Source organism: Salvelinus fontinalis, chromosome 41 (genome assembly GCF_029448725.1).
Source record: "Salvelinus fontinalis isolate EN_2023a chromosome 41, ASM2944872v1, whole genome shotgun sequence".
NCBI classification, from domain to species: domain Eukaryota; kingdom Metazoa; phylum Chordata; class Actinopteri; order Salmoniformes; family Salmonidae; genus Salvelinus; species Salvelinus fontinalis.
The window spans coordinates 18,891,658-18,917,541 of record NC_074705.1 but is presented as its reverse complement, the minus strand read 5'-3'; the positions used below and the strand labels follow the sequence as shown (position 1 = coordinate 18,917,541).

General features: G+C 41.7%; 1 protein-coding gene across 12 annotated transcripts in view; it reads right to left on the bottom strand.

The window, feature by feature from the left end:
- Positions 1-24,968, bottom strand: part of LOC129840641 (muscleblind-like protein 2a) — a 78,491-nt gene extending 53,523 nt beyond the window's left edge. For 4 of the 12 annotated variants that reach the window (XR_008757232.1, XR_008757234.1, XR_008757229.1 and 1 more), the window contains exons 1-2: positions 24,403-24,965; positions 8,065-8,947 (exon numbers count right to left, since the gene is read on the bottom strand). Coding sequence is in view for 2 of the 12 variants with exons in the window: in XM_055908655.1 (XP_055764630.1) it covers positions 8,065-8,238 (174 nt within the window). In the remaining 10 variants the exon portion in view is untranslated. Of the gene's footprint in view, positions 1-8,064; positions 8,948-20,418; positions 20,715-24,402 lie in introns of those variants that run through there. The other 8 variants (XR_008757235.1, XM_055908655.1, XM_055908654.1 and 5 more) reach the window with 5 other exon arrangements.
- Positions 24,969-25,884: the final 916 nt, after the last annotated feature.

Below are 25,884 nucleotides of genomic sequence, written 5' to 3'. Positions count from 1 at the left end.
GAACACAAATGTAGCAAATAGGCGAGGTAGGATTTTGATCTAAATTCTAAAACAAGATTTTAAAAGTGTGTTAAGCTCTATCCATGTTTCCTCTGCACAGATTATGTACTGAAGCATGAGGGAGCGGCTGCTGCACAGAGCTCAAAGATGTCAGGGGAAGTTTTTGGTTGAATTTTAGTCAAAATCTTTGACAATTGGTTTAAATCCAGCACCAGGCTTCCTGCCTGACTATACCGTAGGCCTTCCAGCCAGTGCACTCTCATACCTCCTCTTCCCCGCAAATCCATTTGTTTACAAACACTACCATTTTCACATTTCATAAGGATTAAGATGTCCTTACAAAAGGAAAGAAAACAAGGGCATGTTCACGCCGAGGGGCTATGTCTGTGTCCGAAATTGCACCCTATATAGTGCACTATGTAGTCAATAGGGTGCCATTTGAGACTCAAACAATGTTTATTTGACAAGAGGAAAACACAAAAAATGAAAAAATTACTACTAGTGTAGCTAACCGCTTCTGTTTGAAAACTCTGAAATCTGATAGGCTGAGGCAGCGTTGGAAAACAGGTTGGTTGTAAACACTCAAGTCAGGCGTGGTGGTCCCCGAGAAGTAGCGCTGATGCTGAAGATAACAGGCATGGAGGCGAGGGAGGAATAATCCAACACCTCACAACAGCATTCCGCTGGCGCTGTAAGAATCAAGCGCAGTTTTGACTGTTAAATCCCAATGAATAAGATTATAATGGATAGGGGGGACCTGATCCTAGAACAGTCAGCATCCCTACTGTGAGACACTTATTCAATTTGTCCCCTCATTTTCATTCTTGACTTCTCCACATTTTGTTGTGTTACAGCCTGAATTCAAAATGGATTAAACCCCAAAATTCTCATCCATCTATACACAATACCCCACAATGACAAGGTGAAAACATGTTTTTTAGAAATGTTAGCAAAAGTATTCAAAATGACATACAGAAATCTAATTTACATAAGTTCACACCACTGAGTCAATACTTTGTAGAAGCATCTTTGGCAGCAAGTCTTTCTGGGTAAGTCTTGAAGAGCTTTCCAAACCTTGATTGTACAACATTTGCCCATTATTCTATTCAAAATTCTTCAAGCACTGTGAAAGTTGTTGTTGAACACTGCTAGAGAACCATTTTCTGATCTTGCCATATAGTTTCATGGAGATGTAAGTGAAAACTGTAACTTGGCCACTCAGGAACATTCACTATCTTCTTAGTAAGCAACTCCAGTGTATATTTGGCCATGTGTTTTAGATTATTGTCCTGCTGAAAGGTGAATTCACCTCCCAGTGTCTGGTGGGAAGCAGACTAAACCAGGTTTTCCTCTAGGGTTTTGCCTGTGCTTGGCTCCATTCCATTTTTTTTTTATCCTGAAAATCTCCCCAGTCCTTAATGATTACAAGCATAACCATAACATGATGTAGCCACCACTATACTTGAAAATATGGAGAGTGGTACTCTAATCTGTTGTATTGGATTTGTCACCAAACACTTTGTATTCAGGACAAAAAGTGAATTGCTTTGCCACATTTTTTTTCAGTATTGCATACAGGATGCAGGTTTTGGAATATTTTTTTTTCTGTCCAGGCTTCCTTCTTTTCACTCTGTCAATTCAGATGTTAGTATTGTGAACTACAGTAACTGTTGTTGATCCATCCTCAGTTTCCTCCTATCACAGCCATTAAATTCTAACTGTTTTTAAATCACCATTGGTCATACGGTGAAATCCCTGAGCAGTTTCCTTCCTCTCCGGCAACTGAGTTAGGAAGGACGTCTGTATCTTTGTAGTGACTGGGTGTATTGACACACCATCCAAAGTGTAATTAACTACTTCACCATGCATAAACCTCCCTGGTCTTTGTGGTTGAATCTGTGTTTGAAATTCACTGCTCGACTGAGGGGTACAGAGAGGTAGTCATTGAAAAATAAAAATAAATATGTTAAACACCATTATTGCACAGAGAGTGAGTCCATGCAACTTATGGGACTTGCCATAACAAAAGGGATTGAATACCTATAGACTCAAGACATTTCAGCTATTACATTTTTTATAAAAATTTGCAAAAATGTCTAATAACATAATTCCACTTTGACATTATGGGCTATTGTGAGTAGGCAAAAAAAAATCAATTTAATCTATTTTAAATTCAGGCCGTCACAACAAAGTGTGGAAAAAGTCAAGGGGTGGGAATACTTTCTAAAGGCACTATGTCAACGAAGACTTCCAATCTTCCAATGAAACAATTGAGTCTAGTCATAGGCAGTTGATTGAAGAACAAACATTCATTTCCATAATGAGTGAGAAGAGCCCTGGAATCCATGTCTATGCCCAAAACTTTCACTGTTGCCCAAAACTTTCAACTTTCAGACGTGTCTAGGGGTGTAACAGTACACGTATTCGTACCAAATCGGTCGGTATGGGGAACGCGGTTCGGTCCGCACCGTGAACCCGAATTAATACATTAAAAAAACATACACAAAATAAAAACACTTGGCATATAGGCTATGCCTACGCTGTGTTGTGTGCCTTGAGTAAATCTGAGCTGAATTTTTTTCCCCTGCCTATTCCATTAAAACAACTAGAGCCGTTGTAATCAAAATTCTTATCTTAAATTGCCGCATTTCAAACGGTCCTTTTTTTATGCGCAGCTGGGAACTAGTTCTGTATGATGGCGAGTGGTGGGGGTCGATAAACCAGGAGGATTCCATCAATGTTTGAATCTCCAGTTTTGGAACATTTTGGCTCCCCAGTAGATTACAACGGCAGGGACAAAAATAGTGTATCGCCACTGCTCAACAAGAATGGCCTACGCAGCTGCCAAAACCTCAAAACTGTTGACACATTTACCCTGAAATCACCCCAGTATTCCTACCACCGGAGCAAGACGGAAACTCTCCAAAAAACACCACAACTTCATCTCCCCACTGCATTCAAGCAGTGGATTCTGACTGGGACAAAGAAGTTATGAGTGTTAGGTATGTTTAAAGCCACGGATAAGCACCCATTCTCTGTGGTTGAGAAGAATAGGGAATTTCAGCAACTCGTAAATGTGCTCAAGCCACCTTACAAACTTCGCCCTCTCACATCCATTTCAGTAAAAAGGTAGTAGCCTACCCACCTCTATAAGGAAGCTAAAGCCGAAGTTGTCAATGAATTGGCCAATGCACCTTGTATTGCGCTTACTACAGATGGATGGACCTCCAGGCCTTAACAGTGAAAGTCCATCTTATTACCCCAGAGTGGGAAATTTAGACACGCCCCCTTTATGAGTCACAAGAGCGCATATTATAGCATATGCCTATACAATGTCTGAGCCACATATTGATTTCACACACATATAGCACTTTATATTCATGTTGTTGAGTAATCGTGCGTTTTCATTTAAGAATATCCAAAATGTTGGTATTCCTGACGGTGCGCCCATCAGGCATTATATGACTCATGATCATATATGGAATCAGGAATATCAACACTTTGTATTCCCTTAAATAAACTCAAATTAACTACAGTAACGGTTGGCATTTCATTTTCCCGCTGTACCGAAACATGACCCCAAAACCAAAACTGCAATATTTACTGAAAAGGTGGGTTTGGTAAACTGTTATACCCCTAGACGTGTCAGTAACAGGTGGCACTCAACAACAGGCTATTCACTCACAGCCATTACGACACAATCACATGACTCTGGTATTTATGTTGTTTTCATAGAGATACCTACCTTCGGTCCTTTGTTGCTGTCCCCCAACCCCTCCTCCTCCTTCACGGTCATGGTTCCCTTGGTTAGCATCTTGGACAGAAGTCTAACTGTTGTCAGGTTAGTTCAAAGCAAACCAGTAGCCTGTCACAAAGCGTGATAAAGGAGTAAGTGAGCCAGCTTAGGCCAATTCTGAAATCAAAACCGGATAACCGTTGTCACGAAGGTGGCTCACCTTTTAGCCAGGTAAATTGCTATGGCAACACATGCTTCAGCTCTAACCTTCTCTGGGGCAGGCTCACTCCAATTTATCCTGAATGTGTCTGTTAGCTCAAACTAAAACCTAGTTTGAAAACCCAAAAATATTTTAAGGGATAGTTTGCCTACAGTAATGATAACATATTGCGCTGGACACACAAAGTGTCTATGCGACACAGAACTTCTGTCCATCGGGAGAGAAAAGCACCTGAAAGGACGCACGCAATCCACGAGACAGTACAAAATGCTGAGATCAGCAAGACAAAATCACGGCGGAACGGTGAATGTAACAAACGATGCCTGTGACAGAATTAATTTATCTTGCACTTCTTGTTAATGCAAAGCACACAGAGGAGGGAGAATGCAAAGCCTGCTGTTCAACCTGTCTCTGCAGGTCAAACCTGCCAGTGTTTATCTGGGCTCTGCTGCCAGTGGCCTGACTGGCCTCTGTCTCACTGCTCTGTCCCCGCCCCATGGACCCTCTTGGTCGGGTGACTGCTGTGCCTCCGGCGGATCTGCGAGGAGGCCTGGCTGTTCTGTTATGCAGCAGAGAGCCTCTACCTCACCTCTCTCTGAGGTTGCGCCTTTGAATGGATCCCTTCAGATCTCCCCGTGTCACGCCTCGCACTACAGACAGGCTAGATAAACTTGTCACAGATGGGGTGGCTGAGGAGGATCCAGGCAGGCATATATTCCAGATATAATAGGAGAGAGCTCGGACTCTGACATTGGCCTGGCGGTGATGTCTCAACTGGCTCCCGAGGCACGTGAGGATATGCCTCAGAGGGACAGGTCAACAGAACAGGTCTCAGACAACCACCAGAATAACACTGAGTTTACAATGAGGGTTAGGAGGACACACTGTTTCAACACAGATCGTAGCCTTGCAGTCGGTTCCTCCATATTTGACTCTGTGGCATCTCAGTATCTGTTTTACACGTCACATGAACAATAACACCGCATTTAAAATGTCAGTGACAAATCAAACGTTTCGATGCAGTTTGCATCTCGAACAGAACGTAGGCGAACACCTGGAGAACGGACGTCAGGTCCTTACGCCGCACGATTACAAATCGATCCCAATTGAAGTCAGCTGTAAACCCATTAAGCTGTTGCAGGGTTTGACGGAGCCGGGCAGCTGTAATAGACCGCCAGTCAATTGGCCGATTGCTCTGCAATAACTCAAAGGGGCTTTACAAATAACAAGGGGGTTGCCAAGAAAACAGCTGATGGCCCCATAAATGCAACGCCATTTTTTTTAACAGCGAATTGCCTCTAAATGACGTAGAGCTGCCAAGACTCATGTAGTTATAGAGTGGTTACTGGGTTATGTTCTGAACTGAAGCATCCAGAATTCCACACATGCCAAGGAGGTGGTGATCATTACAGATGATGACATTCACAATTTGCAAATGAAACGTATATAGTATTTTGGCCCTAAATCTTGCTGGACAGAGATGTCGTATCATGTAGAATGCGCATTGATCGTAACTCACACTTTTATAGGGTCAGCGACAGTGGGAACAGCACCAGAAAAGTAGCAGACCCCCAGTGAGTTCTCAGTATTGGTATCATGTAAAAAGAGCATCTCACTCGTGTGTGAAACTCAAGCCTCTGCCTTTGACCCAAAGCATGACCTTGAAGACCGTGCTATAAACACTGCGGAAACTTCTGGTTGGTGTCCCTTTAAAATTGCTGCAATAGCTCACACGTTCATCTAAAAAGCTAAGGCATTGTGACGTATGACTATTGTTCGGCAAGATACCTGCTCCAGTTTCTCTGGTCATTCATCATTGTTACTGGGTAGGTTTCCAAGGTTTAATCGCAGCTACTGCTACCACCGTCTTAAATATAAGGGAGCCTGCACTCCCCCATCCCCACTGCAGTAGTTCACTGTGTAATGTTACGTAAGGGGACCTGCTTTTAATACGAGGTTCTTAGCAGGTTTTTGTCCGGTTCTTTCATCTTGAAAGTTCAGGATTTTATCTGCATTTTATTTTTTATTGATTCACTGTTGAATTTTTGGACTACGAGGCAGCATGATTCCAGTATCGGCCTAGGTCTTTTCAATGTCTGAAACTAAAATGTTTACACAGTGCAGAAAAAAAAAACGGATAAATAAATATAAAGCATAAATCCTTGAATGTGCCAGGTAACACTATCTGGATAGTCACAAGTAGATGGTTAGCAGTTGTTCAATAAGTGTCAACAACATTTCAACTAACTATCCACCAACCCTAACCCTTAAGCTAGACCTAACCCTTACTCGAAACCAAACCCTAACCCTTAAGTAACTGTTGCAAGCATTTGCTTATCTACAGATAGTCATACGATCAACACACTATCTGTACATCATCTATATGGGACTATCCAAATAAAGTGTGACCATGCACCATACTCTTGTAGTTTCATGCTATTGCTATTACAACAACTGCTTGCATAAGCTAAATAAAGAAAAACATTCACCTTATTTAACATGTCGTTTTATGTGTACAGTAACAGCTGACACAGTCTAGAAATAGAACCATCGGACACCTCTACACCGATCAGACATTGGTCACTAGTATAAAGGATGGACGTGGAATGTAACAGAGCTAAAAGTATTAAAAACCCACCCCCAACTGGCGGCAGAGATCACGACACAAGACCTCGGACATGTCGCTCTACAGGTCAAGCTTGTCTGACTCTCGCATTGCGTGGAAAACTGACACACACACACTCTCTAATTCGTGTGCCTCTCACCATCGGAACAGCAAAATGTTTTTTTTAAACAAATCAGGTGTACTTACATGATACTGTGTTATGAATGATCTATAGCGCATGCAGTTTACACATTACCTGCTTGAGTCCCCTCATATCACAAAATTGTTACGTAATAGGCCAAGCTAATTTGCTTCGATTGAATAAATATGCTACCTTAACTGGCTGAGCCTTCTTCAACAGGCTCTTTTAAACTTACTATAACTAGGGAGTTGTTTAACAATGATTAGGCCTACAGCAAGACATATCTACTCAAACCAGGGCAAAAGCGAAGCCATTATGAAACAAAACCTGGTTGTAGCGAACTTAAAGGGTCTTCACTCTGTAGTGCCCAATTTAAATATACAGTAAATCTATCCCAATTTAATGAGCAAAGGATTTGGAGAGCAATACCACAGAAGCCCTTAGAATAGTGGAGTCAAACTCCATTACCATAAGGGCCATATTGAAAAAACAACAAATTCGTAGGCCAGACAGCCCGTTTGTATTTAGATTGTTTTTTGCATATAACTGCGACCCAAACTGGCCATTCTTTTACTTGAAAAAGTATGCCCCTTTATATAATGTCCATTAAAACATACATGGGATGCTGTATTGAGCGTTTTAACATTAAACAAAAGATACATCATATTTGTCCAGCCTCTGCTGCTATGCTTGCAGAGGTGCATAATATGCTACAACCCTAAAAGTATTGCAAAACTGCAAATAACAGAAACGTACCTAGGTTGTCAATTATCCGCGCTGCATGGATCGCAGGTAGTTGAAAGCAGCTGTATGTTACTGTAATAGGCCTACATGTTTATCCTTTGCATGGTGTTTTCTTGCAGGTTTAGTTTTTGGTTTATTCATTGTCAAGCTTTAAAAACTGAAGCCAGACTGCAACATTTTAGTAGCCTAGGACTGTGGCATGTGTCCATGCACTTTCCCTCCCCTGCCCACTTTGAGAGCGTATCAAACAGTTGACTCATCATACTCACATGTGAATCCTTTATCTAATGACTTTTTGACAACCAATATGACATTGTCTGTAATACAACAATGACCCGGTTCCTACAACATGCTTAAAATCGATCAGTACCCTTAAGGAGAACAGTTGGGGATGCTGCAAATGTTTAGTGATGATATGATACAGCACACTGGCGGGCTCATGGTTGGGTGTGTGTGTGGGTCTCTGGGAGGAGGAGTGTGTGGCAATGTACTGCCTTTGGTGCACAGAATGGGCCAGATAGAGATGTGTCACGGGCCGGATCCTGCCGGCAGGCCTGGTTTGACACATGTGCCTTAGAATAAATACTTCCCCTTTATCTCTGCTCTGCACTCCTTACCTTTAGTGAGTCAAAGCAGGCAATCACCCTTCCGTTCTCCACCTGGCAGCTTTTGGGTGGGTGCGCAAATTTGCATTCCTCATCACTCCGCGAACATGTCCCCCTCTGGAACTGCCGGCACACCTCCAGCGTCAGCCATTTTGTGTCTCGCATCGAAGCAATATTTAAAGCCATAGCAATGCCGGGGTGGGGTAAAGCTAGCCACTTGTTTAAGGAGAGGCTATCCTCTAATGGCTCTTCAGTGTGCTAGAAAAACAACTAAAAGTGTAGCAAAAAAAAGTGTGGGGATCAGTGAAAGTCGTTTGCCCTTGCGGACTTCAGAGCAGCAGAGTTGGTGGATTTGCAACCCGGATGTGGTCGCTGCTTGGGAGATGGCGGCTATCAGAGAAGCTGTCAATCAAAAGACGTTGCTCGTCAATCAGTTAGTCCCAGGTGCAGGCCACTGACAGGGCAATGGGGGCATGCTCAGAGGCAGGCTGGACTGACGGACCGTCTGAACGTGGTGGTAGTGGGAAGGAAGGGGTGGCGGGGGAAGAGAATTGAAACTGATGCTATTTCGAGGGCGATGGCACTGCTTGGGCGAGAATATTAAGTGGGTGTAGATGTTGGGCTGGGTATTGACTAAACTTGCCCGAATGAGTCAGTCAGCACTCTGTGTTTTGGCAGAGTGGCCAGACAGTTCCCCCAACCTCTGCAGTTAAATCTTTCTGCTTGGGTTTCTCTAGTGCAGCGACGGAGCCTGAAAAAGATGAGTTGGTAGGGCAGGGGCTGAGGTTGAGCTATCTTCTGTCACAGCGAGGGAGGGAATGTTGCCAGCTCGGTGGAGGAGACGCGCAGGCAGGCAGCTCAAGTAAGAATGTCGAAGGCACTTTCTGTCGACGATCTGTGTGTGAGAGAGAGAGAGAGAGGTTATTTTCAGAGGAGTAGCTAAACAACTGCCTGAAGCATTAATGCAACGTCTGTTTTTTTATTTAAAGCTAAAACGCTTCATAAAATAAACTGGAAACGTATTGCTGGGGACAGCATTATTTCCTCAAAACTCCTTTCAAGAAGAGTGAACAATCAATTAGAAAACTCTAGAAGAATAAATAAAATAGCAATAAATCCACTGTTCACAAGATGAAGCTGTGAATGTGCTTTAACAGGCTAGGCTATGTAGAAATTAGAAACAAATGCAATAAATTTAGCAATAGTATACATTTTGTTATTAGACACAAGCAAAATAACACAGCATTAGCCATGGCAAAATGCATAGAATTGCAGGAAACTAGCTTTAAAAATCATCCAAAAATATATTTCAACTCGATGGAGAAATTTGTAGAACTGCAGAAAATTTCCTTAAAAAAGCCAACATTTCTATACACCGCCAAGATGAGGAACTCAAAGATTTCAAAAGAATTTTGTGCGCAGACTGGCCGATCACACTCATTGCCATGCCCCCTGACATGCCCACCACCTAAGCCCATTTTTTATCTATAAAAAAAACCTTGGTATTGATGCAATAACAAGATTATAATTAAGTTTGTTTCGGTGGAAACAATATCATTCTAATCCATTATCAGGAATTGCGTCAAACCCTCCAAATCGAAACCAGCTTAAGCTATAAGAAAAATGTTATTATCTAAATATCATGGCCTATTCTGTCCTGTTCTAACTTTAACACCAGTTGTTAGTAGTCTAACAGACTTTACCAGCAGTGGAAAAAGTACCCAATTGTGATACTTGAGTAAAAGTTACCTTGTAGAAAATGACTCAAATAAAAGTCACCCAGAAAAATACTGCTTGAGTAAAAGTTTTAAAGTATTTGGTTTTAAATATACTTAAGTATCGAAAGTAAAGCTAATTGCAAAAATATCCCTAAGTATCAAAAGTTAAAGTATAAATAACTTCAAATTGCTTATAGTACGAAAATCAGAATTTTTATTTATTTTTATTTTTTAATTACGGATAGCTGGGGGCACACTATAACACGCAGACATAATTTACAAATTTAGCATTTGCGTTTAGTGAGTGAATTGGAAAGCCTTTCCTGTCCTGCTAAGCATTGAAAATGTAACCAGTACTTTTGGGTGTCAGGGAAAATGTTTTCTTTAGAAATGTAGTGAAGATAAAGAAAAAGTAGTCAAAAATATATATAGTAAAGTAAAGCAGATACCTAAAAAAAAAAAACGACTTAAGTAGTACTTTTTACATAAGTACTTTACACCACTGGACTTGACCCCCAAACTGAAGTTTGTGCCCTAGAAATGTAGGGCCTAAGCCAAACATTGAGAAATGGTATAGCAGTGTCTAGCCACATAATAACCAGGAGAATAATATGACTGTCAAAAACGCATCGATAGAGAATTCTGGCGCCCTGTTTTTAGTGGTATGTGTGTGTGTGTGTGTGTGCCCTTGTTTGTGTGTGGGGCTTGGTAAGAGGAGGCTGGCTTGAAGTGTCGTGTAAGCCAACAGAGGGTGGTTGCGAGGTTATTCAGCTGCCACTTGGTCTGAGTTCCCAATCATTACTTTACGTCATTGTGCGCCAACTCGCCCGGCGCAGCCCTCAGGCGTGTTGAATACAAAGCAGAGCAGACAATGGCAACGACCCCTGTGCAATGAGACAGCAAGAGTGCAGTAAGCCAAGCCAGTGCGGGACAGGAGGGATAAAGCCCCCGGGGTCCACCCACCCTGTCGAGTAATGCCGTGACGAGAGCCGCCAGCTAATAGAAAACATGCAGCGCTGCATTATTCCGGGAAGCCATCCAACAGGCAGAGCGAGAGAGACCAAGACAGATGCATGTGCCAGACACGATTACGCCACTGCCCGGGTACCTAGAGCGCCTCAACACCCACCAGACAGGACCAGTCAAATTAGACGGCGGATCATTGATGTGGCCAGTGGATTTTCAATTCATAGAGAGAGAATATAGGTCTCGCGGCTCTCGCTCTGCATCTGTTTTCAGGCACTGTCCTCCGTCTACTGGGGTTGTGTGTGTGTGTGTGTGTGTGTGTGTGTGTGTGTGTGTGTGTGTGTGTGTGTGTGTGTGTGTGGGGGGGTGACTCACTTGATCCAAAAAAAAAAAAAAAGGGACATAGCCTAGCCTTTAGCTTGCTTTTTGAACCCATTACAAACCGACTACCGCGCAGGGAGCCTGTTACCCTTGGAACATCTGGAAATATTTTCTGGCGATAACTGGGAGAGGGAAGTGGGGGTGGGGCAGGCGAACGAGGGAGGGTTGTAAAAACCTGCAGCTGCTGTTTAGAATTCCCTTCACTGTTTCATATCCCACAGATCCCTCCATTCAAAAGGCATGGGGCAAAATAAGTACAACAACCCTAGCATAGTGAGCATACTGCACTCCACAATGAACAAGAGACATTGGTCAGACTCCATACAAACAAATAGACCTTTGTGCAAATCATAGTCAAAACTTTGAGGGAGTAGCTTTAGTGGTCATGAAAGAAAGCGAGTCCAGACAGTAAAAGCCATGGCAGCAGCCTACTGTAAGATAGACCGCCCATTTTTGATCGCTTGGTTCGATATCATGGGCAGTTGTCACATTCAGGTCTGCTTCAATATAAAGTTAGAATAAAAACAAATCAAGAAAAAAAAAACATTTCCATATCTATGACTGTAACCATGCAACAAGCTGATGGTGCCAAGTTAAAGTGGGCCTAACCATCATCAGCCATGATGCTCCATTTCTGGTCCTGGAAACCAACATACAGGCATACTTTACGGGCTAATTTACAATATTATAGTCACATTCTCATGAAATAATGTTTAGAAATTAATGGTAAATAATGTAGTGTGTCATTTTGGGGTCACTTATCAAATATAATGTTTCTAAACACTTCTACATTAATGTGGATGCTACCATGATTACAGATAATCATTAATCACGATTCAGTAAGGATTAAGTCAGACACACAAATATCGTACCCCCACAAAAAATGCTAACCTCGCCTGTTATTCTAATGGCGAGAGGTTAGCATGTCTTGGGGGTTTGATATTTGTGCATCTGTTACTCTCTCATCTAGTTTAGAAACATATTCTATTCTTATTTACACTAAAGGTGACTACAAAATGACTCCAATATTTACCATTTATTTCTATTAGACACAAAATAAATCTATAACAACCAAAACAAACAGCAAACGCATCCAACCAATTGGTAGAGTCACAAGCTTGATGTAGTCATTGCGTGCTAGGAACATGGGACCAAATACTACACTTTTACTACTTTAATACACACAGATTCATTTCTCCCAATACTTTTGGTGCCCTTAAAAAAATTGTGAGATAATGTACAAAAAGTGCTGTAATTACTAAACTTTTCACTCGATATGGATGAAAATTACATGCTGACCACACAAGCATTGCAAAATAAATTGACACATACAGTACATGTTATTCAATCATTGCACCCGCCAACCAGCGTCTGCGCTTCCAATCACTAACATAGAAGTCAGTTCTATTTGTGACACTGAACGGGTTCAAGTCCTGCCTCTCCCATCTCCTCATTGGTTTATAGAAGTAGATACCCACGTGCCAACTCATTGGTCATACCCACATGGGTGATTGAAAGATGAACTAAGGTCGGTTGTGGTAATTCACCTTATTTTGAAAGTTAGTTGCCAATCGCTATATAAAGACCAAAGAAGAAAAAGCCTGGACGGAGGAGAGATGACTAGAAACTATTTTGTGTATGAATTAATTGTCAGAGTAGAGGACCTAGTGCATTTCAGGTAAAATAACGTGTACAGCTCCATTTTAATGGAATGGTCTGCCTACCCATGTGAGAGACACAGACTCGGTCTCAACCTTTAAGTCTTTATTGAAGATCTCTTCAGTAGGTCCTATGACTGTGTAGTCTGGCCCAGGAGTGTGAAGGTGAACGGAAAGGCACTGGAGCAACGAACCACCCTTGCTGTCTCTGCAGCATTACCCTATTACAGGGGCTAAGTCACTGGCTTACTGGTGCTCTTCCATGCCGTCCCTAGGAGGGGTGCGTCACTTGAGTGGGTTGAGTCACTGACGTGATCTTCCTGTCTGGGTTGGCGCCCCCCCTTGGGTTGTGCCGTGGCGGAGATCTTTGTGGGCTATACTCTGCCTTGTCTCAGGATGATAAGTTGGTGATTGAAGATATCCCTCTAGTGGTCTGGGGGCTGTGCTTTGACAAAGTGGGTGGGGTTATGTCATAAGGTGAATGCACCAATTTGTAAGTCGCTCTGGATAAGAGCGTCTGCTAAATGACTTAAATGTAAATGATGTAAATGTTATATCCTGCCTGTTTGGCCCTGTCCGGGGGTATCGTCGGATGGGGCCTTGGTGTCTCCCGACCCATCCCGTCTCAGCCTCCAGTATTTATGCTGCAGTAGTTTGTGTCGGGGGGCTAGGGTCAGTTTGTTATATCTGGAGTATTTCTCCTGTCTTATCCGGTGTCCTGTGTGAATTTAAGTATGCTCGCTCTAATTCTCTCTCTCGGAGGACCTGAGCCCTAGGACCATGCCTCAGGACTACCTGGCCTGATGACTTCTTACTATCCCCAGTCCACCTGGCCGTGCTGCTGCTCCAGTTTCAACTGTTCTGCCTGAGGCTATGGAACCCTGACCTCTTCACCGGACATGCTACCTGTCCCAGACCTGCTGTTTTCAAGTCTCTAGAGACAGCAGGAGCGGTAGAGATACTCTTAATGATCGGCTATGAAAAGCCAACTGACATTTAGTCCTGAGGTGCTGACCTGTTGCACCCTCTACAACCACTGTGACTATTATTATTTGACCCTGCTGGTCATCTATGATCATCTTGGCCATGTTCTGTTATAATCTCCACCTGGCACAGCCAGAAAAGGACTGGCCACCCCTCATAGCCTGGTTCCTCTAGGTTTCTTCCTAGGTTCTGGCCTTTCTAGGGAGTTTTTCCTAGCCACCGTGCTTCTACACCTGCATTGCTTGCTGTTTGGGGTTTTAGGCTGGGTTTCTATACAGCACTTTGTGACATCAGCTGATGTAAGAAGGGCTTTATAAATACATTTGATTGATTGATTGATTATATCCCAAGACAAATTAGCTAGAAACTGCAACCTAGCTAGCAAAATTTCCATAAATGTTTAATGCTTTGACCGGTCTCCAAAATATATCATTGGTTCAGAGTTTGTTTTGATATTTCAACCTGATAAATTCAGGGCAGCAATATTACAGAGAGCAGTAGCAACATATTTGCAGTTCTACATGGCTAAAGTTATATCTTTAGAAAAATCTGTCTCATTTTATAGGCAAGACGCTACACCGCAGAACAATCTGAAACTCATCTCTCGGCTCACTCATTAGCTCAGTCAATCATGGCTAGTGGGAAGGTTCCTGACTTTTTCTTTGGCTAAACCAACTAGGCTCTTAATTTAAAAACTTTATTCTTATTTATAGATGGCATAAAAGTTTGTTATTAAAGGCACATGAAAGTTCACATGTTCGGGGAAGACATTCCTGCCAAAAAACGTGTTTTGATAAAAAAAATAATAATAATAACGTTCAAACGGCTCTCCTGTGAAGTCGTGACCTGAGACATACGCCTAGTTTCCGGAATCGGGTTACATATCGGCCCAACCGTAGTGTGTGTGGTAAAACACCATCCTGTCATCTCCGAAATTGGCCCACTTTAGAACCATACTGCAAATATGAAATGAGATGCATTCTCTCTCTGACACCAAGCCTGCAGTCTCAAAGGCAGGATTTAATTCCACAGCATCTCCCCGGGGACAAGTGAGTCGCTATGAAAGAACCAGGTAAGAACCATGTCAGATGTGACCTTTCACTATTAATACCTTTTTATTTTTAGAATCATCTGCCCGAAAAAAGAAAAACAGATGGTCTCATTTTATTAGGGGTGCAAGACGGTTAAAGGATACTGTTCCTGGCAGCTAAATGACTTAGGCTCACTTGGGTTTGTTTTACTGGTTGGTACAGAGCCAAATATATGTGTTACATTGTAATATACTATACTAGGCCACTGTATAATTCAAAATTAAACAGGCCTTAAGGGAAAATTCAGGATTTTGGCAACAAAGCCCTTTATCTACTTCCCAAGAGTAAGATGTACTTGTGGATAACATTTGTATGCAGTTTGAAGGACGTTGCTAACTAGCATTAGCGCAATTGCTAACTAGGCTATGGTATCTGCTAGAATGCTAGTAGATACAGTACCATACATAGACTTTGAGTCATTATGCTAACACTAGTTAGCATTGGCTCATGAAATTACCTTTAAATTCCTTCCTACTGGATGTAGAGACATGTTCTTGTGTTTTTAATTCACGGATAGCCATGGGCACACTCAGATATCATTTACAAAACGAAGCATCTGTGTTTAGTGAGTCAGCTACATCAGAGGCAGTAGGGATGACCAGGGATGTTCTCTTGATAAGTGGATGAAATTGACAATTTCCTGTCCTGCTAAGGAGCATTCAAAATGTAACGAGTACTTTTGGTCGTCAGTATGGAGTAAAAAGTACATTATTGTCTTTAGGAATGAAATTTCCATTTTTGCATTTTCCCAACTTATGCTTAAAGTTAGGATTGTGTAATGCAGTACTGCATTTAAATCACCAATTGTATATATATATTTTTTTCTACGTTTCATTGGCTCAGAAAAAAAATGTTGCTCCTAAATCATGACACAGGCTGAATCATCATCATCGTTTAGAAGCCAAGTATTTCTCAGTTTCCCGGCATCAGCAATTCCCACAAATCGATGTGTTATTTGAATAACTGTCTGGGTTACAGTGCAAGCTGGGGCAAAGTTGCAAAATGCTCTAAAGCTTTTATTGTAATGGAATTTTGCTAAAAGATTAAAACAAAATTGCAACACAGTGTCTTCTTCCAATTGTGTTATGACCCCATATCAGGGTGAGATAGATAAGAAAAGCAGAAAGGCATTTATAATATCAGATTACCAGTGTAACATCTTATTGGCCTGCTCTAACGCTCTAACGCTCTTCCTTCCTGGTTCAGAAAATACAACGAACACAGCTAAGATACCTGGTAGCCTACATATCATGAAGAATGGCCTGAAATATCAGGTTACTTGCGCGAGAGAGAGCTCATACAGCCATATGATAAAACTTGGCCGTAGCATATTACTGAGCCCCATGTTTGTACTGTATACTGTACATTGGCTACATATACAGTGCCTTCAGAAAACTCACAGCCCTTGACTTTTTCAGCCTGAATTTAAAATAGATGAAAATGTTGATTTTTAGTCACTATGCCTACACACACACACACCCCATAATGTCAAAGTGGGATTTGGTTTTTCAAAATGTATACAAATTAATTAAAATGAAAAGTTTAAATGTCTTGAGTCAATAAGTATACTACCCCTTTGTTATGGAAAGCCTAAATAAGTTCAGGTGGAAAAATTAGCTTACCATTGCATGGACTCACTGTCTGCAATAATAGAGTTTACAATTATTTTTTAATGAATACCTCATCTCTGTACTCCACACATACAGATAATTGTAAGGTCACTCAGTTGAGCAGTGCATTTCAAACAGATTCAACCACAAAGACCAAGGAGGCTTTCGAATGCCTTGCAAATGTAACCTTCATTTAACTTGGCAAGTCAGTTAAGACCAAATTCTTATTTACAGTAACAGCCTACCCCAGCCAAACCATGACGACGCTGGGCCAATTGTGCGCCGCCCTATGGGACTCCCAATCCCGGCTGGATGTGATTAAGCCTGCAAAGAAGAACACCCATTGGCAGATGTGTAAAGAATAAAAAAAATGTAAAAGCAGACATTGAATATCCCTTTGAGCATGGTGAAGTTATAAATTACACTTTGGATGGTGTAATACACCCAGTCACTACAAAGATAGAGGCGTCCTTCCTAACTCAGTGGCCAGAGAGGAAGGAAACCGCTCATGATTTAATCATGAGGCTAATGGTGACTTTAAAACAGTTAGAGTTTAATAGCTGTGATAGGAGGAAAATGAGGATGGAGGAACATTTTAGCTACTCCACAAAACTAACCTAAATGGCAGGGTGAAAAGGAAACCTGGACAGAATAATAACCTGTTTGCAACAAGGCACTAAAGTAATGCTGTAATTAGATATTTATTTATTTAATTTTCAATAAATGTGCAAAGATTTCTAAAAACATGTTTTTACTGTCATTATGGGGTAAAAGACCAAAATAAATATTGAATCAATTTTGAATTCAGGCTAACACAACAAAAAGTGGAATAATTCAAGGGGTATGAATACTTTGAGGCTAGCCTAGCGGACACACCTCCAGGAAAGAGTGCTGATGAGGACGAGTGGAGGGACAGATGGTGTGCAGATAGGTAGGGCCTTGCGACACCCTTGTTGTGACCTGCACAGATCAGTCCTGTATGCCCCCGCCCAGCTCTCTCTTGGTGCTTCCAGGACAGATTGATGTGCGCAGTGCTCAACAGTCAAGTTTTTTTGGGCTTTCTACTACAAAATAAAAAAGGACATATGCAACAAAACAAAACAATATCCCACTTGGTACACAAAAGCCATGCCATCCAGTAGAAATGCAATGTTTTACCAAAGAGCAGCTAGCCTAACCAGCCAGGAAAGGAGACCTAAGAGCAGGCCAAAGATTTGTGGGTACTGGGGAACGGTCCATGTTACGACAAGACCTTGATGGATTACAGTTACTAAGGCCAGCTGGCCAAGCATTATCTTGGTCATCTCCAAATTTGAATGAGAGCAGGCCAGTGCAGGGTTCTCTCAAGTGAAAGTCATTAGCTTGACCTCTGAATACCACCCATGTATCCTATCAGCTGTGTTAATCTCTCCTGGATGTTGTCAACCTGAGAGAAAGGCCAAGTCTACACTTTACATCGTTTTCCAGACTACAAAAGATCTTATTAAAGCACCAGCTAGGTGTTAAACAGCAGGTCTATAACAACCAAACAAATTAATACCTGCTCTTTTGAATTTATTACAATGCAGACATGGCAATCCACCATACATTTGCATATGCCCAAGAGGAACACAAGTAGGCCACATTTTCCATGGCAGCAAAGAGTGCGAGTGTGCTTCAGTGTAATGAAAGCGAAAATGTCCATCGATTGGTTGTGTAAAAACAAGAGTAATAGTGTTAGTGTTTTATGACCAGGCTAGTTAAAAAAAAAACGATTTCTCTCGTGTTTACCATCCTAATAATAATGGTTCTAAAGAGCATATTTGATGACGGTATTTTGTTCTGAATTTTCCATTTGGTCAACTGCCGTATCTTACAATCCATTTGCTGAAAATTCCAACATAAAAATATCGCCTAGGCTACTTATTTGATCTACAGATTTCTCGTTAAACTCACAAATTAAAAGCGCATTCACATCACAAGGGAACGTATTTAAATAAGCTTAACTTGTATATCACAATTTCCTGCAAGTCTACACAAATGTCTTAACAATGCATATTTTCGAAGCTCAACTCATAGGCCTGCTATTCAAGTATTAGGCTAGGATAAAAATGGGTGGAAATTAAAGTATGCCATCCTGCAAATTGATATTGGCATTAGCTCCTGGAGCTTCAAATTATCAAATGTCATTAGCGTAAGGAGAAATGAGTGACACTAGCTAAGCAGAGGTTAGTGGACTAAGCTAAGCAGGGCAACTGGGAAGAGGCAAAGCAGAGAACATTTAACAAAGTCAGCAGAAATGTGTGCCTCATATCCTAATTGCCTTAACTAAAACTCGGTGACCGCAATGGTCATCTCATGCCACTGACACAGGGAACTGGCCTATAGGATATTTAACCAATCCCCTGCCCCGATTAGGCCATCTACAGCTCAATATAGATCTGATAGCCAACGAGAGGGCTGTATGTGAAGTGTATGTAGCCTGTAACAGACAGGAGACCTATTTGCTGTGAGCGTCATGGACTTTCCTGACTCAAGTACATAAAGACGTAGGTGCAACTGTACATTCACACAAAAGTTACTCGGGAAAAAATGCTGTGAAACTATTTTATCAGCCAACTTCAGTTAATCCTCTCATAACCCGTCTGTCTTTTAAAAATGTAGCATTTAGCTAGCATTTAGACTTTTCCGTAGTTCTGGAAGAGAAAATAACTCGACTGTCAAGCTATGACTCATGACCAACTGGCAGGCGAATTCTCAAATTACTTCCAATGTGGCCTGTTCATTTTAAAGCAGATGTATCCTTTCACTGAAAAGCCATGCTAACATGAGGGCCACATGATTCAGCTTTCTTTTCACAGCACACACACACAAAATCAGTGCTTTGCCATTAAGAGATCATTTTCAAGGTAACGTAGATTGTTGTTAATGTTTAAAAGGTCTGGAGGAAAATGTTTGGCTAAATGCAAATAAATTCCCTAAAAGCTCCCAAAACCTTTAAAAAGGCATGGCTAATTACCTTTCTGTGTCAGCAGTGACAACTCACGTGTGAATCAATTTAGGGAGGGAGTTGCTTGGGCTTGCAGCCCTGGCCTTGCAGCCCTGGCCTTGCTAATAAAGAGCCATTGCATGTCTGTGACGTTACTGTTTTTTGTTATTTATTTTTGTAACAGGAAGGGCTGAACGGTCTTCCATTTCAGAAAACACCCACTTCCTCCTCCACTTCCCCCCGTCACTGCCAACTGTTAGACAGATGCCGTTCTAGTGTTTTCCTGCTTGTTCACAGGCCACACCGTTCAACATATACAGCTCTCTCCCATACTAGCACACTACAGAGCAGTGGATAAAGAGCTTACTGTGGAGTGTGGCTGTGGACCTCCTATGTGATAATAAAATACGTGGGACCTCCTTAAAATAGTAAGAAGCCCAAGCAAGGCTAATTAGGGAGCCAGCCCTCGGCTCTGTGTTTAATGTCCACCTCCAGAACAATAGAAAAATATTTTAGCTACGCCTATGAATTAACTGCATTGAAAGTGAAACTCTTTTTATATGGCAAACAATATCCTGGCATAAAAGTAACGTTTGAAACAGCCTATGGAGCAGACTACAAATAAATCTGACAATTCTTTCCACGTGCTCTGAACTTCATGGAGAGAGAAGTCTGCATAATTTTTCTGCATCATGAAGGGAAGGGAGAGGCACTGTCTGTCTGTGGTAGTTCCCCTCGTCATCAACAAGTTCCAATACAAGCATGAGAAACTCAAGCGGCTGTAACCCGCAAAGTGCTTGTCAGACCATATCAGCGGGCTCCCCTCACTCTCACGCATTTGTGCTCCCCCTCTTTCCCTCTCTGTAGCTCCCTCTCCCACACAGACACACTCTCTCTTTCTTTCCTCCCTACCCACCCAGGATGGTATGCACCATACTGCAGCAAACTACTTAAAAAAAAAAAAATAGATCAGAGAGACGTTCTTCCCACCTTGTTTTTTGCTGAGTCCCGAATACCTCTGTCGTGCCTCTCTCTTTAAGCCACAGCATAGATAGAGACACCAGGTGCAGCTGCTATGCCTCGGAGTAGTTCCCCTGCTTCAGCGTCTGGAGCTAATGACCACGTGAACTGTTGTCATTCCCTGCGAGGAGCTGCCGAGTGCTGCAGCAGCCAGAGTCCCATGCCTAGACAGGGATTTTTTTCTCTCTTTCTCTCTCAGCCACGGAGGGGAGCGGAGCAGGCAGACAGGAAGCAGAGCAGTGTCTGCTCAACTATCTGGCTGAAACACTTCCAGCCATCCCCCACAGCCAGCCCCTTCCTGCCTGCCTGCCCAACCGCCTCCAGCCAGGTCCGCCCACTCACGGCTCGGCCCAATAGGAAAAGGGATATCAGGTCATAGCGCTTTTCTGGTTGGCCCGCAGGGTACTGACTGGCAGGCAGGCAGAACTCAGAACAACCCAATGACACAGACACTGCTGGATCTTAAAGGTATTTCCCCAATTTCATGGCCAGCTCAACTGTTACAAGCCATCCATCCCCCTTTTGGGCATTCCATGAAGGACACAACATCTAAGCTACTAGGCAACCAACATGAAAACAACACATCCTCCTCTGTATCACTCTAGGCAAAACAAAAACAGAGTTTATATAATAAAGCTAAATACCTGTATGTAACCTACTTATAAAGTAGTTGTCTATTTTAAAGAGAGACGGGGCGTATTGTTATTATTTTTTTTTACACCTGTCTGATGTGAAAGGATCTGATGTAGAGCATAAGCTCTCCCCACCTGCACTGTGACATGACATAAGCTTTGCAGCATCCCCTCAGGAAAGAGAACATTGCCTCTCCTCTTCTCCCCACCCCACCCTGGTGACGACACACACAGCAGCCTATTTAGTATCACGTGAGACCTGGTGGATGGAGCGGCGGCAGGACAGAACTGATGAGTCAGAGCCCCGGCTTCATGATTGTTCGATTCCAATACAACAGCTGTATTCTCTCCCTTTCTCTATCCAACTCTCCCTCTTTTTATCTCACTCACCCTCTCCCTATCTGCGTTGAGCTCCCACTCCCATACATGGACTGAAGATTATGTCGTAGCCTGAGTGCTTTATCAACAACATCAATGAGGCTAGACATGCTCTTTCCAGTCCACTGCCAAATAAACCTGATAACCCTCAAGGCTAGCTCGGACAATAACACCTAGTGCTCTAAAAAAAGAGGAACAGATGTTTTTTTCCCACCACCCAAATCGGTGGTGTGGTGTTAATCTATCCTCTTAAACAAAGTGAATTGTGTATCCTACCTCAGCAGTTGACAGACTAAAACAATTATGTTAGCGTCATCCACCAACGTCATCTTTGCATGCGACCCCACCCATAGACCGTAATAGGGGACCCAACTTACAGGGTCGTATTCATTAGTGTGCATCGTAGCAAAAGGTTTTGAAAGTGTAAAGAAGCGTTTCTAATTAGACAAATTCAGGTAGGTTCCTCCCGTTTCAGCCTGTTTGTTTCCGTTTGGTTTTAGTGAATAGTGATATAGAATCAGTTGGTGCTCCACTCTCATCCCTATGCTGAGAGAAGATGGGGTGGGGGGGCTGGAAGTGACAGTTTGCAAACTGTCACGATACAGCTATGCTTGACAACACTAGAAGGTGCTACAGACAGAGGTGGAGAGGAGATGACTGCAGGAAAACATAGCCTAGGAGCCTACTGGGGAGCAAGTGGTCCTAAACGAAGTACAATATTCTACCTAATTCAAATCACTTTGTAACAATGGGATACTAGCCATAAAGAAGGTAATGTTGCAGAAATAGATTTCCAACAGAAAAACAAAGGCCTTGCGGACAAACAAGTCAGGTTACTTCCTTCCCACCATGGTATCCCCTCCCTAACCCCTGTCCTGGTTCACCCTTGTGCCCAACTGTGATATTAAATAACAGGCTATTAACTCCACAAGTGACTTTCCAATGAGTAGGCTAAAGAAACAAAAACAACCAACACAGAGATATACAAAGGTATTTTTTGATAAAACAGGTTTAGAATTTGGGGGAACATTTTTTGCCCTTGTTTTAAAGTAATTTATACGAGAATTTCATGAACTTTATAGTGCAATTTAGCACGAAAACATTTAGGCTAAATTTTTACCCTCTTTTCATGTAGTAATATTATTATTATTGGTAATATTAATATATATATATTTTTTTTAATTGCACTGTTGAGGAAGCTTGCAAGCATTTAATTGCACCATTTACACTGCATCCTGTGCATATGACAAACATTGATTTGAATTTGAATTTTATAGCCTATGGCTAAAAGAGGCAAGCACACCAATCGTCCACATAAAATAAAGGGTGTGGTATCTCTCCATTTCCAAGATTTGAATAAAGAAAATTATGGAAACCAGTGAAAGCTCAATGATGGGATGCTGCCTTCCTGTTGTTGGCTGTAATTAAATAGCAAGAGGCAGAGTTGTGTTTCACTTTGAAACCCCTGGATGAAGGACTTTCTGCGGACCAATGAATACATGACTGAGTAAAATGTACAGAACACTATACAATAGAGTGAAATGAGATAGGTTTACCCTACATTCGAATGCAGCTATGTAACATCGTTCAAATGACTGACAATACAAAGAGGCTCCATCTTGTTGAATTGTTCATTTGCCCCTGCTATGTTGCAGAGCTTCAAGTCTCAATCAGCAGTGGGTTTCCATGGCTACCTAAGATGGACTAAACAGATACACGGATAGACCTATATATCCTCTGTGAATCTCATCACCAGTTCTTTGCAATGCATATTCATTTCAGGATCTCTTTTTGTAAGACACACAATAACCTGCTATTTGAAGGTTATGCTATACCATTAACTACAGATTTCTAAAGACCATTGCCTAGCAATTCTCCAGGACACTGAGCAAAATAACATTTGTTAACCTGATTTTTTTATTTAATAAAAAAATATCGGGCCTCGGCTATTGCATTATTTAGAAATCTGAAATCTAGTCTGAAATCTGTATTCTGCTCTGCAAACATGAACATCAGAAGAAGGAATAAAACAATTATGAGTAACACATGCATACCCTAACTGTTTATTGAGCCTTACTAAATAAATCATCCTAGATCAGCATCAATCAACCAATCAAGCATAGCCTATTGAACTTCACTCACACTGTACAAGAAAACTGGGTGAGTGAGTGAGTTAGTGAGTTTTTGTATATCTAAGTCATAAAATATATATGTCAAAGTTATATAACCTACATTATATTTACTTAACCTACAAAATGATGCATGTACTGTTACTGAGGCTGATTATGTCTGCAACACACTGTCAGTTTGCACCTTAAAGAGCCATCTAGGAGATGCTCAACCTATCCTAGTAATGAATAGATTGCATTTCTCTCCCGCTTTAAATTGGACCAAGATGTGGCCATGGAATTTAATTGATGTAACTAGCTCGTTTGCATCGGCTTTGTTATGGCAACATTGGCTAGCCAAAACCAATTATAGTTAGCTAGGTACAACGACTATCTAGTCAATAACAACATAAATAACATTAGTGACACTGACAGCCACCTGAAGCTTTGACAGCTCAATAATATGTTCGCGTGCCGTGAAAACAGTTCTAGCCAATAGTTGGAAGCTATCTCGTATGGGCAATTTAGTGCTAGCTGACACCATTGACTAACTGAAGCAATATTTTCAACAAAATCTGTCAACTCACTTTGAAAGCTAGCTAACGTTAGCTAGCATTCTTGTTGGGAGTAGCTGCGGCAAAACGAACTAACGTTAGCTCGCGCCAGTAATAACATAGCTAGTAATATATCTATGTTGGCAACCACATTCACAAAGCCAAGCACAAGGTGGCGAGGTAAACAAACTGGCTAGTTAACAGGTAACTAAACAAAATCGTAACAACCCAAGTAAGAATTTAGCTAGCTAGCTATTCTATGCTAGCTGGCTACCTGCTCACCTGTCGCATCCAGCTGTACTGGCCACGGCGCGCAGTCAAGAGACGTTCATCGGACCACGCGGAACTACTCCCAGGAAAGGTAAAATAATATTGAATATCAAGTTGCAAACATTCTAGTCGGAAAATAAAAGCAGAAACTCGGTAAAGGCAGAAATTACTTTTTCTCACCACTAACTACTTTACAGTAAGGCTATCGTGTTGCACAAGCAACAAGCTCTTTTGCAGTTCTGTCACAGACAGAAGGGGTAACCCAGACACGTCACAGGGGCTATAAAGCTGAAGCATCCGTTTAGAACGTTTTCTTTCCACCCCCAATATGGTAGTGAGAGGAAGTCCAGTGGCAGTAGGAGAGGATGGAACTCGGTGAAATTGGTCTGACGTTCTTCTAATTTTCTTATCGATTAAATGTCTGATCTCAATGTATTTTTCTGTTTCCAAAACTATAATCTGTTACGAACACAGTGTACTAAGTTTTATAGACTTGACGCTTTTCCAACGTGTTAAATTGCGTTGTTTGGAAGGAGTGCAAGGTCGAATTGAGTTTCTGCACACGCGCACTTTACAGAGGAGGCGTTCCCTAACGGAAATATGCAAATACATGCTACAACGCGCGAATGGGATCTCGCTAGCTCGTGCTTGTTCTGCCCCCTCTGCTTCATTTGCTCCCGCTGTAAACGACACAGATGAAGTATCTTATATTAGTTATAAATGTCTTTGGTCCAGGGATGGTAAAGAAGGATGCACTTGACTACAGTGGGGTAGTGGTATTAGTATGCATTGCACGTATTAGCACTCAATTTGGTTTGCAGCAATTCTAAATTTCACAATTATTAATGTCAATTGAATTTGTTGTCCAACAAATTGAAATAGATTATGTTTAGATAAATATCACCATCATCCTACCAATAGCTGTACTTGGTATGGTCCAAAATTAACGTCAGCAGAACAGGGAAGGGCAAGGGGTCCGCTTGTTGCCTAGGAAACAACTGTGAATCTCCCGGGACAAAATATGTAGCTAGCTACTGTGGCTACAGATTTTAATAAACAGGAAGCTCTTCCAGTGCCACTGGGATTGATATTCAGGATTTTTGCAAGTAATTTAATATTCATCATTTCGTAATGTAGTGTGGTTAATCGACACTGAGCTCAACATTGATAAATCAAAAAATGAAAATCACAGCCCATCTTCTTTGCAAAACTATAGGTGTTGATTAGTTATTAAAAAGATATTGGTTATCAGAGAACTTTTATTTTTTCATAATTGTTTTAATTTCTCTACAGTTTATTGACTGAGATTTTATTTCTCTGCGTTGAGTATTTTATATTACACACACAGCCTACACACAAACACACACAATCACAAACACACACAAGTTAAAGTCCTTTACTTGCCATTTGCAGGTATTAAGTAATACATACATTGGAATTTGTTGTTGGTGCTCTCTTGCATATAGGACAGTATGTACTAATTCAGTAAAAATA